General features: G+C 41.0%; 1 protein-coding gene across 1 annotated transcript in view; it reads left to right on the forward strand.

Moving 5' to 3' along the window:
• Positions 1-1,151: 1,151 nt before the first annotated feature.
• Positions 1,152-18,637, forward strand: part of LOC149298658 (mucosa-associated lymphoid tissue lymphoma translocation protein 1-like) — a 28,809-nt gene continuing 11,323 nt past the window's right edge. Inside the window, exons 1-2 of the mRNA XM_089487026.1 lie at positions 1,152-1,218; positions 17,221-17,339. Coding sequence (XP_089343152.1) covers positions 1,152-1,218; positions 17,221-17,339 — 186 coding nt within the window. The remainder of the gene's footprint in view (positions 1,219-17,220; positions 17,340-18,637) is intronic.

Here is an 18,637-nt window from a genome sequence, read left to right on the forward strand (position 1 = left end):
CAAAAACACATGGCAGAAGAGCAGTGATCAGTGCACGGAGTATTAACTACCTGCCACCATGTTGCCCATATGCTGGCAGCAGATCTATTATTTGATCAGTTTGTTAACATGCAGGAATAAAAGTGTCCCATCCTTGATAACTATCAGATAACACCACATAAATTGAAAAACACATATTTTAGTAATTTACTTTTTTTATATATAAAAATGGGCTGTTAGATTTAATGGACTACAACTCCCATGGCATTCAACAAGCATAAAGATAAGAATCACTGGAGTTGTAGTGCACAACAGTTGCCACTCCAGATGTGTGAAAAGGGTGCAATATATTCTTTATCACTAGATTTTTTTTATAAAGTATTTTGTAAAGTTACCTTCATGAGCTTCTATATGCAATCTATACACATGTACATCTAAATTTATCTGCTACCTTTTTAATTTGTTTTCATGTGCATGGAAATAATGTAAGCTGTTTATAGGGCTAAATATAATTACGGCAAAATTATGACAATTATCCTGGACTTTGGGTCCCCCTTGCTGACAATTGGCCCAGAAATGGAAGGGTTTAGAGAGACAGCTATAGCAAACTGCAGCAGACAGGTGAGGTGTGGGCAGCAGGTGTGTGCCTCCCATGTCAGTAATAAGACTTTCCTAGCAGGGACTTCACACTAAGTCACTTCTTCCTGCTTTAGATCCACTTTCACTTTCGGTGCCGAGGCCGAGCTTTTGCGCTATAGGCTGCTGCGAATTATTCCATCGAGTGGAGGAGGAGGAAGTGCAGTTGCTCGTTAACCGGGGGAGGAGGTATATGCCACGAGCAGCTGCTCTTTACTTATCCCATCGTTGGCTGGAGGATCGCTCCCGGGTGAGTACACCGAGATCCTGCTAGTCACTTGCGGGCAAAAAGACTGCGGCTTGGGTGAAGTTAACTATGTTCTTGGTGTCACAGGAGAATCTCCCGTGGAAAGCATTGCTTTCGTTGTCTTTTCGTTATAAAATGAGTGATGGTTTGAAATCCTATGGAAAGGGTTAATCGAGGGTGGGCACTCTAAGAAGTCATAAAACTAAGAATGATTCAAGATCACAAGGTACAGTGAGCTGGTGGTTGTGAATGTCACATTTAATTTAGTCCTTAAACGAAATCCGGGATAATGGGTGTGGAAATCACAGATGATGAATGGTCATCACACCAAGAAATCACTGGGAACAGCTACCCCAGTACAGCCCATAGTGATGCCCCTATGTCACTGTCATCTGCTACTACCACAACTTTCATAGGGTTATTATATTGTTTCATGTTGAATTAGGAATGAGTTATGAAATATGCAGAGTTTGTTCCCCCTTATGTCCTGTTAATTTGCTTACATTGTCTAGGCTAGATGACTACCGGTTTTCAAGATTCTTTTGCCCAGCAAGCAGTGCTTCCCTCTCACAATAATGATGTATCTTTCTATTTGATCATTAAGCCCATTGCTATATACAGTAACGTAGATAATCATTCACAAAAAAAGGGTTTTAGCTATTTTTTTGCCATGATATTTTGGGTGACTTTCTCTGCTCAAACCCCACACTGAGCTTCATGACAATGCCAATAAAGGACCTTCCTCCATAGACTTTCATTAGTGTGTGAGGTCAGCTGTGTGACTAACAATGAGCCACACAATCTTGTTGTTATTGTTTGTTTTCATCTAATACTAACAATTAAAAAAAATGGTGGGGGTTCACCTTTAAGATGCTGGCGTCAAAGGACAGATACTAGTCACATATGTGGAGGTTTTAGGTCTAGAGTGAAAAGAGGACCACTTTATAATAATAATAATACAGACCTAATGTGGGAAATCTCTCTAACGATGCATTATGTAGGCCGGTGTGCAACTCACCTCCAAGCATCCAGTTTAGTGAATAAATCCCTGTGTCTAAACTAAAAACAACGGGGCCAATCTAATTTTCTGGAGTAGCCACAGAAATGTAGCCTAAGTACGGTAATATAAACAGTGTTAACAACATAATCAAAATTGCTATTAAAACTATTCACAGGGATATCTTCTAGCTATTATGTTGTGCCCCAAAGGAGGACCTTTTTTTAATATCAGGGTATGTCTACGTAAAAGCCAAAATCTGAAGGTTTGCTTATTTTTCTTTTCTTCTTAATTTGTGGAACCAAAGTATAGTCAAAATATTTTGGAACCAATTTTTTGGTCTTTTACTTTAAAGTGCATTAAAGTAAAAAAAAATTGCAATTAGGACGACCACATTGGCTGTGTTTTCCAGGAAACCCAAATTGTTGACATATTTAGGACCAGCACAGGTGCTGCTCCTGCAGCATGAAGAATGTATAAACTCATGGATGGGAACCAATTACCCAGTCATGTATTTCACACAATAAGGTCAACCTTTTACCTGTGCTGGTCAGTAAGCTTTAAAAATGACTTGTGTCCTAAAAAATATGGCTGATGTGGTCACCATAAATGTAAATTAGTTTAGGAACTCCCATCACCTTCAGCTAGATCAAGGTGGTCAAAAGGGGCACAATAGATTTCTTCTATTTCTTCGCCAGGAAGAAAATATGCCATGTTCATTGCCCGACAAGCACTTGTGTCTGGTATTTTGGTAAAAGAATTCTGGCAAGCTACCACCAACTTGTAAATCACATAGACTGGCAAAACAATATGACTTGCTGGCAGCAAGTAACATAAATCTGGCAGGTTGCTTAGTTAATAACTGTATGACTAACTTGTTTGGTCTGGAAAATTGGAATCAAATTAGTATTTCAAACTCCACCCTCTGTTCAGGAAATAGAAATAAAAATATCGGAATGATACACAGCAGGAGATCTTTTACAATAACAGTTATTTTAACAGCTGCATGTAATGGGCTAGTTTAAAGCTGCTGTTCCACTTGGACAAAACAGTAATTGCACTCTTCAGTGTGTTAAGCTCTGAAGGTTTAACCAAGTAAGACACAGCAACTTTTAAGAAGCTTTTTCAGTAGTAATAGCAACAACCTATCAGCGCCTGCTTTTGTGTCACACTTTAATGTTCAAGTGTTCCTAGCAACAGATTACACGGGTAAAGGATTTATACATGAAACACTACTAATAGGAATGATGTTTCCAATCTTGTGTTTAGTATCTGAAACAACACACTTGCAAGCAAACTGGTGGACTGAACATTAGATTGTTTTCTGTATAGCTGATAGCTGGCTAAAAGAATTACCGGATCTAGCTTTTCCATTCGCCTATAGATCTAGAAACCCATAACTATTTCATAGGTGTACACTGCCCAAGCACTCTAAATGTATTACCGAACTCCCCGAACAATCCTCAGACAAATACTATTCTGGGGGTTTACTCGCTCCAACACTGTGTAAAGGAGTTTTTGTGTAACATCTATGGTGCAAATGTCAAACGCTTCAGTAGCGGTATATGAATAAATATGGTGATCACATATATTAAGGTGTGCCTAAGGCCTTGAACTCTCGTGTTACTATGTTTGTTATATATTTTCGCAGTAAAGATATGGTTACTACCTTTCTGATGTATGTTCTGATATCTGGGAGGCTTAATGTTTAAAACTCAAGTATAAGGGGAGGCTGCATGGAATAATGTTGTTAAAGGACGTTAGTGGCAATTTCAGCAGTGAAATTACCAGGAGCTAGTAGTTAGGGGCGTCCCTGCAAAGTTTTATTCTGCCGGGCACAAGGGGGCTGTGAGGACTACATTGTGTCCATATGTGGAACAGTTACTGTGTGTCATACAACTGTAGATTTGTACAGAGGGGAACTAGTATTATTGTGTTGTATTTCAAAGTCAGGTTGGAAGTAGTATATAGAAAGCACCCAGGAATGAATTACTACGTTGGTAGAGTCAAAATACACATTTAGTGAAGATATAACAGATATTACAAAAATGATAAAAAAAAAGCTTACTTATATTAAAAGTAAGGTTTGCCTTTTTCGACAGTGATGAACCGACTATATGGTACGATAACAGTTTTGAGGTGAACAGGTTGACTGCACAAGATTCCACATTTGTCTGGCTGGTGTTCTTTTCAGCATACTGCAGTGTTTACAGCAGGGGTTTTCTTAACCGGGAGTATCCATGCCCCTTGAGGGTATGGGACCGGATGTTGTATATTTGTGATTTGTCGATATATATATATATATATATGAATGAGAAGAAACTGATTTTATTTCACCAGTTCTGGTATGTAAAGTAAAACCAAGCTATTGACATCTTTTAAAGTCATTTAATAGGACTGGTGATTATGATTTCAACAGTCAGACAAAGGGGGTATGGCGACATATTGGGCAATCCATTGGGGGTAAAATGTTAAGAACCCCTGGTCTTTAGCCCTATACTACCCAACCCAAGCAAACACAAATTATGTGTGCTACTCTGCATTTGTAATTTATAATACCAAACATTATGGATTGGGTTTCATTTCCCATCCCGGTCCTGAGATTAATATTGTCCAAAACAATATTTTTTCGGAGGGAAAGCTGAAAATCCACTATTTACTGTCAGGATGGGGTATAACATCACAGCAGTGCTGTTACTGAAAAAAGTGAGCAAAATATATTTTTTTCCTTAAATTTCATGTTTCATTTATCTTACAACATAAAGGAAATCTTTCCCATTCCATACATACCTGATGGGCCAAGTTTATTAAATGGACATGTATGGCAGGAGGCAGCCACTAAATAAATCACTGAGCGGCCTGACTGCCCCTTTAAGTTTGTGCTTTTTAGAAGAGGTCCTTTGTCAGGCTCAGGAATGTCCAGCCAGGAAGTAGATTGCTATCTTTATTAGTTTCTGGGCCATTGACCTACAACATTTTAATGTAACTTGGAAAACACAAATCAAATATAAATATTTTAATCTCCCCACTCGTCCTTTTAATCCACATCACTCAGCAACTGACCAATTGCTTTGGTTACTTTGATAATCCTATGTGATGACCTTTCCTTTTATAAATGTCAGGTTGTTGATGAAGTTAATAAAAACAAATAATTTAAGTGCAGACAAGTATGCTTATGGTTTAATTTGTAGGAAACCCAAAATTATAAAGAGGATTTTTTTTGTTTGGCCATGAGCATGAAATGGGTTACTAGGAACCCTAGGTATATGCTCTTGTAGTTGTGAGTTCTTCGGTTCAGTGACAGAATGCTTTGTCAGTGTTATGTTCTGTGGGCATAATCAGTTTCATGTTGCCCAGCGTTTTATTTATTGTTGGCATGGAGCATCCTGTTTTTTATCTGCTATTGACCAGTGGGAACACCCGTGACTACAACCTGCAACCCAAAGTCCAAGAGGGGCTTACATTTTGGAATCCAAAGCAAGGTGGGAGCTGTTTTGTTTTTGTTGGTGGTAGGGTTGAAGCCGACTGGATGGTAGGAGTCTCCATGCCCTTACTGACTTATCTCTCCCCTCTTCCTCTAACTCTCTTGCTTCTTTCTCTTCTCACTACCTAACACTTTATATTTTAAGACACCCTTTGGGAAAATGGCAAATACCACAAAAATAATAAAAGGTGTTGCTGGAAACTGCAATTTCCCCCTACAGATCAAGGTATGCAAAATTTGTATACCACTACACTCCAGAATGATTCTCCACCTGACTTGGAAAATGATTGTTGTTGTATAACACTGGAGCCTCTTTACACCACTTGCTGTGTTTAGAAACACAATTTTACTAATGTCTTACAGGGGTCAGCCACAGTGTTCAAAGATAGACAATGATAATACCGGTTATGTTTTTTTGCGTACTAGTTTACATGACCTGCTGAAAAACATAGCTGCGTGAGTCTGTGGACTGTAAATAGGGATATATGAGCCTCTGGTGTTGATGGAGTCCATTCATACAGTGAGGGAATTTAATGCATGAGGCATATGACTATAAGACGAGACCAAGGACCAAAAATGGTTTGAGGTTTTTCCAGCAGTAACAAAACACACAGGCTAGATGGGCTGAATGGTTCTTTATTATATTTATTGATTTATAGAGCACCATGTGGAGACATAGTATCTACTTTGATCTACTGGATCACGCCAGTAGGGGGCACCACACTGTGGATCCCTTTATTACCCACTACTCCCCATTAAAGCATTCCAAATCCTATCCCTCCCAATCTCTCTGCTGTCAAAGCTATCCCAGTACCTCTACACTCAACCTGTATATGTGAAACCTACCTGCATTTGCTCTACCACTCCTGTCCTATTCCTATCATTCTCAACCAGCAAACTCAATCAACATGCGCAACCTAACCAATCTTATTCCTATCATCTCCAACCATAAACTCCCTCCCGTCTTTAACTGTGCCCTATGGAATGCCCGCTCGGTATGCAACAAACTCGCTTGTATACATGACCTTTTTCTGTCTCATGCTTTTAACCTCCTAGCTCTTACTGAAACCTGGATCCCCTCCCAAGACACTACTGCTTCTGCTGCACTCTCCTTCGGAGGACTACACTTCAGCCACACTCCTAGGCCTGATGGCAGAAAGGGTGGTGGTGTAGGCATCCTTCTCTCACCTCACTGCACCTTCCAGAATATACCAAGCCCTCCCTCCCTCTCATTCGGTTCCTTTGAAGCTCACACAATCCGTCTTTTCTCTCCACTCTCTCTTCAAATTGCTGTCATATATCGCCCTCCAGGCCCTACCTCGCGGTTCTTTGACCACCTTTCTGCCTGGCTCCCTTTCTTCCTCTCTCCTAATATCCCCTGTCTTATTCTGGGTGACTTTAACATCCCTTTAGATATATCTAACAACTCTGCAAGCTCCAAACTCCTCTCCCTGACATCTTCCTCTGGTCTCTCTCAATGGACTAATTCCCCTACGCACACTGAGGGACACTCACTCGATCTGGTTTTCTCCAGATCATGCTCCCTTTCAGATTTCTCCATTTACCCCTTCCCTCTGTCTGACCACCACCTCCTATCTTTTTCTCCAGTGCTAACCCCTAACAAGACATACTTACAACGCTCACCTCATACTTGTAGGCCATTACCAGAAAATACCATTACCCAACTGTCAGCCTCACTCGAACCTCTCTTACCTTCCATGTTAACCCTTTCCTGCCCAGACACAGCAGCCTCTTTTTACAACAACACACTTGCTTCATCCCTCGACACCATAGCTCCAATTACTACAAGTTACCCCCGACAATTTAAACGCCAACCATGGCATACCAAAACCACACGGTATCTTCAGAAGTGCTGCCGCACAGCTGAGCGCTACTTCAGAAAATCAAAATCCAGCGAAGACTTTACTCATTATAAATTCATGCTTCACACCTACAACTCTGCCCTCTCTCTCGCCAAACAGCTCTACTTCTCCACTCTCATATCCTCTCTTTCTTCCAACCCACGACGCCTTTTTTCTACTTTCAACTCCCTTTTCTGTCCCTCCACACCCACACCACAAACCTCTCTCACTGCCCAAGATCTTGCTACCTACTTCAAAGAGAAGATCGAGACTATTAGAAAAGACCTCTCTTCCTTACAACTCCCTCCTACACCACTCACCACCACCCTCTCTACTCCTACTATACTAACTGCCTTTTCCCCTACAACCAAAGAAGAGATAGCCACTCTTCTTTCTTCCTCTCACCCAACAACCTGTCCCCTTGACCCCATCCCTTCACACCTCACAAAGTCTCTATGTCCATCCCTTGGTCCATCACTTACCCACCTATTCAATCTTTCTCTATCATCTGGATCTGTACCATCTGCCTTCAAGCATGCGCTAATCACACCAATTCTAAAGAATCCTTCCTCAGACCCCGTCTGTTTGACTAACTACCGCCCTATCTCTCTGCTTCCTTTTACCTCTAAGCTGCTTGAACGGATTGTGTACAATCGCCTCACTAACTTCCTCTCCTCTAATTCCCTCCTTGACCCTCTACAGTCTGGTTTCAAACCTCTTCACTCTACTGAAACAGCTCTAACAAAAGTCTCCAATGACTTGCTCTCTGCCAAAGCTAAAGGTCACTACTCTATTCTAATTCTACTGGATCTCTCTGCTGCTTTCGATACTGTTGATCACCACCTTCTTCTTGACTCACTTGCTTCTATGGGCATTCGAGATACAGCTCTCTCCTGGATCTCCTCATATCTGTCTAACCGTTCCTTCTCTGTCAACTTCTCAGGCAACACATCTTCGCCCCTTCCACTTTCGGTTGGTGTCCCCCAAGGTTCAGTCCTTGGCCCTCTGCTGTTCTCTCTTTATACTTCCTCTCTTGGCAAACTAATCAACTCATTTGGCCTCCAGTATCATCTATATGCAGATGATACCCAAATCTACCTGTCTTCTCCTGATCTCTCTCCATCTCTCATGTCCCGGATCACCAGCTGCTTGTCTACTATTTCTTCATGGATGTCACAACACTACCTGAAACTTAATCTTTCTAAAACGGAACTCATTATCTTCCCTCCCTCCATCTCCACTCCACTACCTGAATTCTCTATCACCATTAACAACACAACAATCTCTCCTACTAACCAGGCCCGATGCCTTGGGGTCATCCTTGACTCAAACCTCTCCTTCATCCCTCACATTCAGTCCCTCGCCAGATCCTGCCGCCTGCACCTAAAAAACATCTCTCGTATCCGCCCATTCCTCACCCAAGAATCCACAAAAACTCTGGTTCATTCACTTATCATTTCCCGTCTTGACTACTGCAACACTCTTCTGGTTGGCATTCCACTGTCTCGACTCTCTCCACTACAGTCTATCCTTAATGCCGCTGCTAGGCTCATCTTCCTTGCACGTCGCTCCTCTTCTGCTTCCCCCCTCTGTGAAACCCTCCACTGGCTTCCGATTACCTTTAGAATTAAATTTAAGATCCTAGTACTGACATATAAGGCCATCCACAATACCGCTCCTCCGTACATTTCTGACCTCATTAGCAAATACTCTCCTACTCGATCCCTACGTTCCTCCCATGGGCTAAGGCTCTCCTCCTCACTCATCACCTCTTCCTTTTCCCGTCTACAAGATTTCACTCGAGCTGCCCCATATCTCTGGAATCTGCTCCCAAGGAACCTTCAGAATTCACCCTCCCTCCCGACATTCAAGAAACATCTAAAAACCCACTTCTTCAGAGAAGCATACCATCTTAGCTGCTAGAACATCCTTGTCATTGATACCCCCACAATACCTCTCACCCTTTCTCTATGCCTTATGTTTATCACCCCATTTTCCCTCTAGATTGTAAGCTTGCGAGCAGGGCTCTCTCCACCAAATGTATCGGTTTGTCTTAGTCTGTCAATTCTTGTCTTGTCATATCCCTTGAATTTATGTATTGTATTAAGCGCTGCGTAAACTGTTGGCGCTATATAAATAAAAGATAATAATAATAATAATAATAGTAAATTAGTGAGTAGATGATATCCGGTTTCTCCCTACCTACACTGAAGCTAATGTTACAAAAGCTCAGGTTGTATGAACGCTTACATCCTGATAAAATATAACATTATGAGGCATGGATACTTACAAGGGGCTGACACTGGTTAATTGTTCCGAATAGTGACCACTGACCAGCAAGAGGCCCTATAGATTTAACCATTTTTTCTTTTCCATTCATCTTCCAATACAATTATCCACATTCTGTACAGTTCAGGATTTTTTGCAACAGTAAGAATTTAGCTCTCATAACTCTTAATTACCAACACATTTTGTGATATTTTAAATAAAATATATTTCTATTTTAATTTTAGTGATGTCAAGGGAAAGCTTGGGCTTGGTGTTATCTGGTGTGTTTATTAGTCCTAGTCATGTAGCTGAGAACTATTTTCCAAAAAATGCACATTGGTCCTTCTAAGAGCAAGCTTGTTTAAGGTCCACTGTTCCAAAGCCCTGGCCAGAGTACTGTACAGAACTGTATAATCATTTCACTGACATGGAATAGTCATGAAAGTTTTTGATGGAAGAGACACAGTAGTGGACGGTTAATAATAGTAATAGCATTATCAGAGTCATTATCCTAGATAATTCAGTACTATCAAGTTGGCTCAATGTGTTATTTGCAAATTTTAAAATAGTAACAAAATGCATCTTCAAGCTGGGCATAGAAACCTGTTATTAACAAATTCAAAGTTATTATTGAATCATTTCTGGCACTTCTTTCTTAATAGAAACCAGGGAAAACACCAACAGATGTCTACTTCTGAGGCGTTATTGGCCTTCAGGGCCTGACACTGGTGTTATATAATCTCACAACTATGGCGCTAAATTAGTCCATAGAATAAAGCAAGTGTGCAACAGCATTGTCTGCTGCATTTCTAGGCCCCAGTATGTTGGCTCATGTGACATGACATCAGGTGGCCAAGTGTAATTTGTGTGTCGGCATTGATCCTGTGCGAGTTGAAGTGCTCACCAAACCAGGCACCTAAAAGACAAGATGACCGTGGGGAAGTGTGTGTGTGTTACAAGTATGTTTGTGCGCCTGTCATTTGGCTTAGACTTCTGTGTTTAGACCTGAACTGGGGAATGGGCTGACTTTATGTAAGTCATGCTTTCAAATCGCAGTTCAATAAACCCCACACTTGTGCTAGTTGATTTGAGTGACCATCCTTTAACATCACACACACAAATAACTTTTTAAAAGCACACCAACATGTAGTCATAACAAATGTCAGCAGGTGGAGAACTCATAAATGAAAGATTTTTAGGAATTTACTTAGTTTCTCCATTTGTTTTGGATGCTGTATTTTAATTTCGCATGAAGGGATTTATCACGGGACCAAGTTGTTACGTTTGGAAAGAGGAACTTCTGCTTGCAGAGGCTTTCATGCATGTCACGTCTTCACATTCACAACACGTGCCTGCACCAAAAGCCACTTCCTGATTTTGCTTTCTGATCTTGGTTGAATTTCATAGACACCACCCACCATCATTCAATTTGAAATAATTTCTACAAACTGGAACATCAATGAAACATTATTTATGCAAAACCTTCATTTACCTTTCATATGTAACTCCGGCAATATCGGTCAATTGATTGAGGCCATGCATTCATTTAGTATACTAGGTTTAAATAAGTATATACCGTATTTGCTCGATTATAAGAAAAGGTTTTTTTCAGAGCAAATGCTCTGAAAAATACCCCTCGTCTTATAATCGGGGTCGTCTTATAATCAGACCTCAAAGTCTGACTATGAGACGACTAAGATCCAGATCCCCCGCAGCTGCAGGGGATCTGGATCCTCCTGTCTCAGCCCCCCCGCCCCACTTACCGGTACTTCAGAGTCCCCGGTGTGCAGCTGTCATGTAGCTGGGGCAGCGTGTAGACTCACGCTGCAGCCGGAAGGAGGCGTGGCTAGCAGCGGGGGTTGTCTGCGTGCATCGTGCAGACATTCCCCGGCTGTCAAAGATCGGCACCGGCGCGGGGAACTCTGATCTCTGACAGCCGGGGAATGTCTGCGCGATGCACGCAGACAACCCCCGCTGCTAGCCACGCCTCCTTCCGGCTGCAGCGTGAGTCTACACGCTGCCCCAGCTACATGACAGGAGACTCAGAAGTACCGGTAAGTGGGGAGGGGGGGTGTTAAATGGGGGCATAAGGCATTTCTGCAGGCAGGGTGCTCTGTGAAATGCCTTTTAACCCCCTTAATGCCACTCTTCCCCATAATATGCCTTTTAACCCTCTAAGTGCCAGAGTGGCATATAGGGTTAAAAGGCATATTATGGGGCACAGTGGCATATAGGGTTAAAAGGCATATCATGGGGCACAGTGGCATATAGGGGGTATAAGGCGTTTCTGGGGCAGATGTGCATAACTGGGGGGCAGGTTGGAAAATAGAAGGAAATAAAACCAAAATATTTTTCTCAATCATAGCTTTTATTAAAAAAATTGTTTACATGAATTAACATTTACTGGTAAAACTTTTTTCCTATGGGGTCGTCGGCTTTTTCTTTTTTTCCTAAATTAATATTAAGATTTGGGGGGTCGTCTTATAATCAGGGTCGTCTTATAATCGAGCAAATACAGTATATATAATTTGGTTGGTGTATTGAAACTATTCACATGTTCTTTTCAATACAATAAATCCAATTGGTGATTTAAAACCCTATTTTTAACTTGCTATCAGAAAAACAAATATGAAAGGGACATTGACATCTAAAATGGAAACAGACCCTACATTTAATGGAACATTATTATATAATAGGTCTTGCTATTAAGTATTATTCTAATGATATGTAAGACAGTAAAACTGCCCTCCCTCACAGTTGTATCGGTTAGAAAAGAAAACTAGCCGTATCATTACCTTGTAAAATCTTTACTCTTGCATTTCACATTGTTAAAAAAAAATAAAAAAAATTATTTGGAGCCAAGCCTTACATTTCTGATAACCAAAGCATGGTTGGGTTATACACGCTTATAAATGTAAATGCAAAACTGTCCATTATTAAGAGATTAAAACCTTCCCCTTTATCTTCTTTTACTAGCTAATGTTTTAACGTACACTTAATATAAATGTCACTTTAATCTGTGTTTTAATGGTTGTGGTGGTACTTGTGGGTAAAAGCTAAATCATATCCAAATCCTAGTTCACCTACACCAAAGAGAGAGATTTTTTAATTTATTATTATTATTATCTTTTATTTATATAGCGCCAACAGTTTACGCAGCGCTTAATACAATACATAAATTCAAGGGATGTGACAAGGCAAGAATTGACAGACGTAAGACGTTTACATCACAGAAATGCGTGTGACCTGATCTATTTGCGGTGTCTCCCTTTGTGATTCAAAAGGAGAAGTCATTTCATCATGATTTGCTCACTAGAGCTTATATACAAAAAAGCTACAGAGTGGATTGTTTCTGTTAAAGGCACACTGCAACCCTAATGCTTAGCAAAATGCACATTCAAGTGCCTTTTGGCTTAGATCAAGTGAGTACCTGGAGACAGGTCCCTGAAAACTCAGGTTTTTGGTGGTGGGAGTGGGCTGTGCCTTTTGGTCATCAACCCTCCTTGAAAACTTCAGTAGGTCAACTTTTCATGTGTGCCAAAGACGATTTAGCCCACCCTTGACTTCTGTCAAGAAAGAGCTATATATGTCCCTGCGGGTTGTGCAGACCCCAGAAGATACCATTGTAGCCGTACCTCTTGGAGCACCTGTCTAGTTTCTCTCTGATGAATGGGAAGCACAAGTACCTCAAGTTTCAAGGAGGAAGAGAAAAAAACCCACAATTTAAGATAAATTTATCTTTTACATCCTACCCTTCCTGTTTCTATTGAAGCAGGTGCTGTCTATGAGTGTAGTCATGGAAGGAAAAAATGAGGCAGACGTTAAATTGTGAATTTATATAGTGCCAAATTCTGCTGTGCTGAGTACATTACGTCAAAGATGTAAAAAAGATTCAAAGGGGAATTCCCACCATTTTTTGGTACTACTTTCAGATAAAAATGGTTTTCAAAAATATTATGCAGTTTTCTTTTATAACCTCTACTCTATTGAGGGTAGTTTGTACCAGAAACCTAGATATGTAACTTTAGCTATGATTCCCCTTTTTCATTTTTACTGCACCTATAGAAATTACACATCATTTTTAGATTTTCAGATAGAGCTTTCTTGTGATACCACTTTTAGATGTATACTTCAACATTTAGTATAAATAATAATCATATGAACAAATCACCACATTTGTGTATGAAATACAAAAGTACAAAATACATTAATTTAAGTGTCTCGAGTTTGGAAATTCCTTATTTGTAAGAATTTCTATATCTATGTGGCAATTATAGGGCAAATATTATATTGATGTTTCAAAGTATTTTTTGAAATTATTTTTTTTACAGGTTTGTAACAGTAAACATAAACAAACAAAACAATAAATAAATAATCCACAAAGTGCATATTTCTGGAAAGTAGACAACCGAAGGGTCTTTCACTGAGAATGTTTAGGCTGTTGTTATACACAAAGTTAGCCATTATTATTTTTGCATTGGTTAGCATTATTTGCAGAGGTTATGTGCAAGTACAAAAAAAATCACGAAAACTGTATTTAGCTGCCCCTCCAGATTACAGAAATAATCCTTATGTCACAACCTGGGTGAGGGGGTGGAGAGGAGCTTCGCTTCAGGGGATATGGTGGACTTTGTCTCTACTCCACAATTCATGACAAATGACTGAAAGGACTGTGCACCAAGGCAGGCTGTGGTTATGACACAGACAGGCAGAACAGACTGGAAGCTCACGGAGTAGAAGCAGGATAGCCCCTGGACAGGGCGCTTGGCAGGATGGCCCTCAGACAGGAAACACCAGTTACTAGGAGGTAAAGAAGCAGCCAAACAGCGAGCCAGATCAAGCTGGTCACAACCCCAAGGCATAAATCCAAATGCAAAAGCCCCGTTTGCTATAAGTAGCAGGTATTTAAAGAGCTGGGCTGCACTAGATCAGAGTGAGGCAAGAATTTCAACACTATGTAGACTGGCCACTACAGACTGAAAATGGAAGTACAACCACAACCGGTGTTATCTATACAGGAGCCTGGCAAGCAGGGTGGAACCATTACAACATCGATAGGTTATTATATCATTTTGGAAATCTACAGGGCACAAGACATGACACGCTCATTTCCCTGCACAACAGCACGCAGCATAGGGCAGGGTAGGCACATGTTAGATGATATAATAAACTATAAAAACTAGGGCTGAAACAACTAATCGATAATAATCGATAATGAAAATCGTTGTCAAATGCTCTGAAAAACTCCTCTCCTTATATAATCCGACCTCAAACAGAGATCGGATTATAACACTAGAATCCAGATCCCCCGCAACGCTGCAGGGGACCTGGATTCCCCTCACTGTCGGCCGGTGGCTGTCCGTGCGATGCGCACAGACAACTTCCGCCTCTCCCCTCCACTTCATACACCCCTCTGACTCCTCCCCCTCCCATACATCACTCTGCCTCTCTCCCGACTCCCTGGTGCTTTGTGAACCTCCGTTGCTGACAGGCACTTTCACTGCAGCTTCATAGAAGCCTCCGCGTAAGTGAAGGTGAGTAATGGAGGCTGTCTGTGCGCATCGCATCTGATGTGGTGTATGGGAGGGGGGAGGAGGCAGAGTGGAGTATGGGAGGGGGGAGGAGGCAGAGTGGAGGCAGAGTGGAGTATGGGGGGGAAGGCAGAGTGGAGTATGGGAGGGGGGGGAGGAGGCAGAGTGGAGTATGGGAGGGGGGAGGAGGCAGAGTGGAGTATGGGAGGGGGGAGGAGGCAGAGTGGAGTATGGGAGGGGGAAGGAGGCAGAGTGGAGTATGGGAGGGGGGAGGAGGCAGAGTGGAGTATGGGAGGGGGAGGAGCCAAAGTGGTGTATGGGAGGCAGAGGAGCCAGAGTGGTGTATGGGAGGGGGGACGATAGTTAACATATGAATTAATATTTACTAATAACTTTGCATTAAAACCTAGTTTGAGAAACACTGTGTTTGGGTTCTTGTAGCTTTTATTATTATGTCAGTAAAATAAGAAGGTGAATAGAGAGAGAGAGGCCATTGCAATAAAGAGATGAAAGTGTAAATTGTACGTTTTTTATTACATTATTTTAAATTTTAAAAAATTGCATTTTTTATCCGATTAATCGATTAATCGAAAAAATAATCGGCCAACTAATCGATTATTAAAATAATCGTTAGTTGCAGCCCTAATAAAAACTGTTCAGATAGCCAGGGGACCAGTTGCAATTGTCTCCCAGGCCAATCCAAAGGTTTTCCCAAAGGGCCAGTCTAACCAGAACAGCTGTCCAGGGTGGACCAGCCCTTTGTGAATAATTTGGGACCACCCTGGGGAGGAAGGGATGCAGCAAGGTCATGTTACATAGTAAAAGTGTGGCAAAATCATGCAAGTGTTTGTATGAGCATGAATGTGTAAGTTTGTGTAAAGGTGAATGTGTGTGCCAGAGCACATGTGATTTTCCGGGGGAAGGGGTAGCATGAGGCTGATTGAGGTCACTTGGCTTCATCATCAGCATGACAGAGGGTGATGAGACTGTCATCAGCCCGAAAAAAGAATAAAAAAAAGAAAATGTTTAGAAAATGTGGATGTAGGGATCAGACTGCCAGCAGGCCAGGGTGCCAGCCAGCTGATCTAATGATAGATCAGATGGCAAGATGTTGGCACACTTTTTTATACTTTTGGAAGAACACAGTCATAGTAGACTATCTGCTCCATGCATTGAACTGAGAATGATAATCAGCCCTGGAAATATTTGGACACCTACCCCATATAGTTTATTTCATGGTTGAGCTCACGTGCCCACACTAGAGGCGTAACTAGAAACCATAGAGCCCCTGTGTGAAACATGGACAACGTTGGTAGCTGGCATCAGTGATATATGGAATCAAATACATTAGAAGAGATAAATTATAAAGGGGCCATTTCAACATGTTGGAAAAGAGAAAATGTATTTAAGCGGTGTAGAGAAACTAGTGGAATTAAATAAGCTGTAAAATAAAAATGTATTGAGATGAGGAAATTTGTAGGAGTACCATGTCTATGTCCATGTGGAGTATTTGGTCCTTCAGATATCTGCTCATCACGAAACAGTGGGATCTTGTGGGTGGGTGAGTGAATGTAAGGGGTGCAATCCTGACATGAGCTTTGAAGACATAAGGTAGAAAGATGGATACATTTTCACATTATTATTATTATTGTTTGTTAGATATGTAGATAGGATATTATCTGCCATTATTTCTATCTGCACAAGTGTTTCTTTTGGAAAATGTGTATTCCTGAAAACTGATGTAACAGAATACTTTATGTTTGTAGGTGGTTCTATTGATCAAATGGAGTCTGAATGCACGGTGGCCCATCTGTGATGTGTCCCCTCTGTGATGTGTCTTGCAGAGCCAGTGAATGCGTTGCCATGCTGACTGGTAGGAGCTGCAGCGTTCTATTCTACTGGGTGCAATGTAAAGGTCTTGTCTGTCAAACAGTCCAGGATAACCAATCTATTCACCTGCCAGGCCCAATGTAAAAGAAATAGATGATTAAACTTCATGCAAAAATTACATTTACACTGCGTGCATGTTCTCATTTCCTTATCTAAAGATCATTTGTTGTGTTTCATTAACATTAATCTAAGTAATATTTAACTTCCGCACACATGGACATTATAAAATATAGTTTAAAGGTCCCATTCATCCCAGCTCTATTTTTAGTTGAGATTGAATTCTTCGACAACTTTGCAGTGGAAATAACTTTTCCGTTTCCTTGTAGAAATTGTGATCACAGAACAGCCAGTGTGTGCCTGCATACCCACAAACTTCCCCCTCACCCTGCGATGCCGGGCTCAAAGTCCGTTGCCCCTACATTATCAGTGGTTCGAGCAGCAGGAGGTAAATTTGTCATCTATTAACGAGTATATGTATGGAACCCTGACCTTATGAATAAAATAAACATGTGTTTCCTTTAGTACCAGTGTATTGTAAGAGAGACAGAAGGATAGGAAAACCCCTTCTTAGAAAAAAGAAGTGGAGTTGACTCTGTTAACTTGCTTTACATATCGGGCTTTGTTACATAAGGATACTAAGGAACATTTCTGAATGCTGCAGAAGGAAATGTCTAGATTGTAGATATGCGTAAAAGGTCAGAATTAGGAGGTGGGTACTTTTCATGTAGTCATTTGAAAGTGGCAAGACAACCTTCTTCAAAGAGGTTTTATTTTAGCAACCCCTCTTTGATCCTAACCTCGGTCCAACCCCTCTTTGATCCTAATCTCTAGCCTCCCCTTGTCTTCAGTTGAATAGAGGGTAATAATATTTTGTAAATCTCCTTATGTTCACTAGGGGATACAACCAGAGGATTAATTTTCCATGAGCCTTCATCAATGCGTTCTGTAGTTTGCCAGGCCAGCCCCTCTCACTCTGGCAAATAATGTAGCATGCCTCCAACATACTGAGAGGGTGGTAGATAAGTGGAATGGCCTAGCAGCAGAAATGGTAGAGACTAATACATGTAGGGAAAACACGTATGGAATAGACAAATGGGTATCTAGAAACTAAGATGAGACCAAGGACTGATTAAGGTTAAAGTCCTTACTTCAGGGAAACAGGCAGATCACTATCTTAGATGGTGAATTCTAGTGCTAAATTAAAACACTTACAATGAAAGCCCTTTCTTGCCAAAAAATATAGTCATAAGATTTATCATAAGTCTTCTGCCCTACCCTACATTTCACAGATTTACTGCCCTCACTGCAAATAATTTAGCTGGAGACACCTATAATGGAGAGTCCTTCTGTCTACTCCTGGGCTGTTCGTTATCTTATATGGCCTTATATGAGTGCAGCTCAACCTCAGAACTCGTAGGCATCAAAAACTGTTCACAAATTTTGGATACCCCAGCTTGGGCACAGTCACCTCATTTTGTTTATGTGCTCAACCTGTAAAATTGTCGCCTGTTTGCTTCTCTCAAGTCCTGCAGTTGAGAACCACTGCCTTGTATGGATCTTGCTTTTCTTTGCAATATTTGATGGGATCAGCCTTGCGTGCCTCCCTTGTTGACTAATTATATGTTCATTTTATTGAAGGGTTACACCAGTTATGTCCCACTGGTTTATTTGACGCATTAAGAGGACATGCATATTCAAATAACAATAAGGAAAATATTGCCCCTAATGTATAATAATAAACAG

The sequence above is a fragment of the Sceloporus occidentalis genome, unplaced genomic scaffold, assembly GCF_023333645.1.
Source record: "Sceloporus occidentalis isolate IW3139 unplaced genomic scaffold, rSceOcc1.0.p SCAF_31, whole genome shotgun sequence".
In the NCBI taxonomy this organism is placed as follows: domain Eukaryota; kingdom Metazoa; phylum Chordata; class Lepidosauria; order Squamata; family Phrynosomatidae; genus Sceloporus; species Sceloporus occidentalis.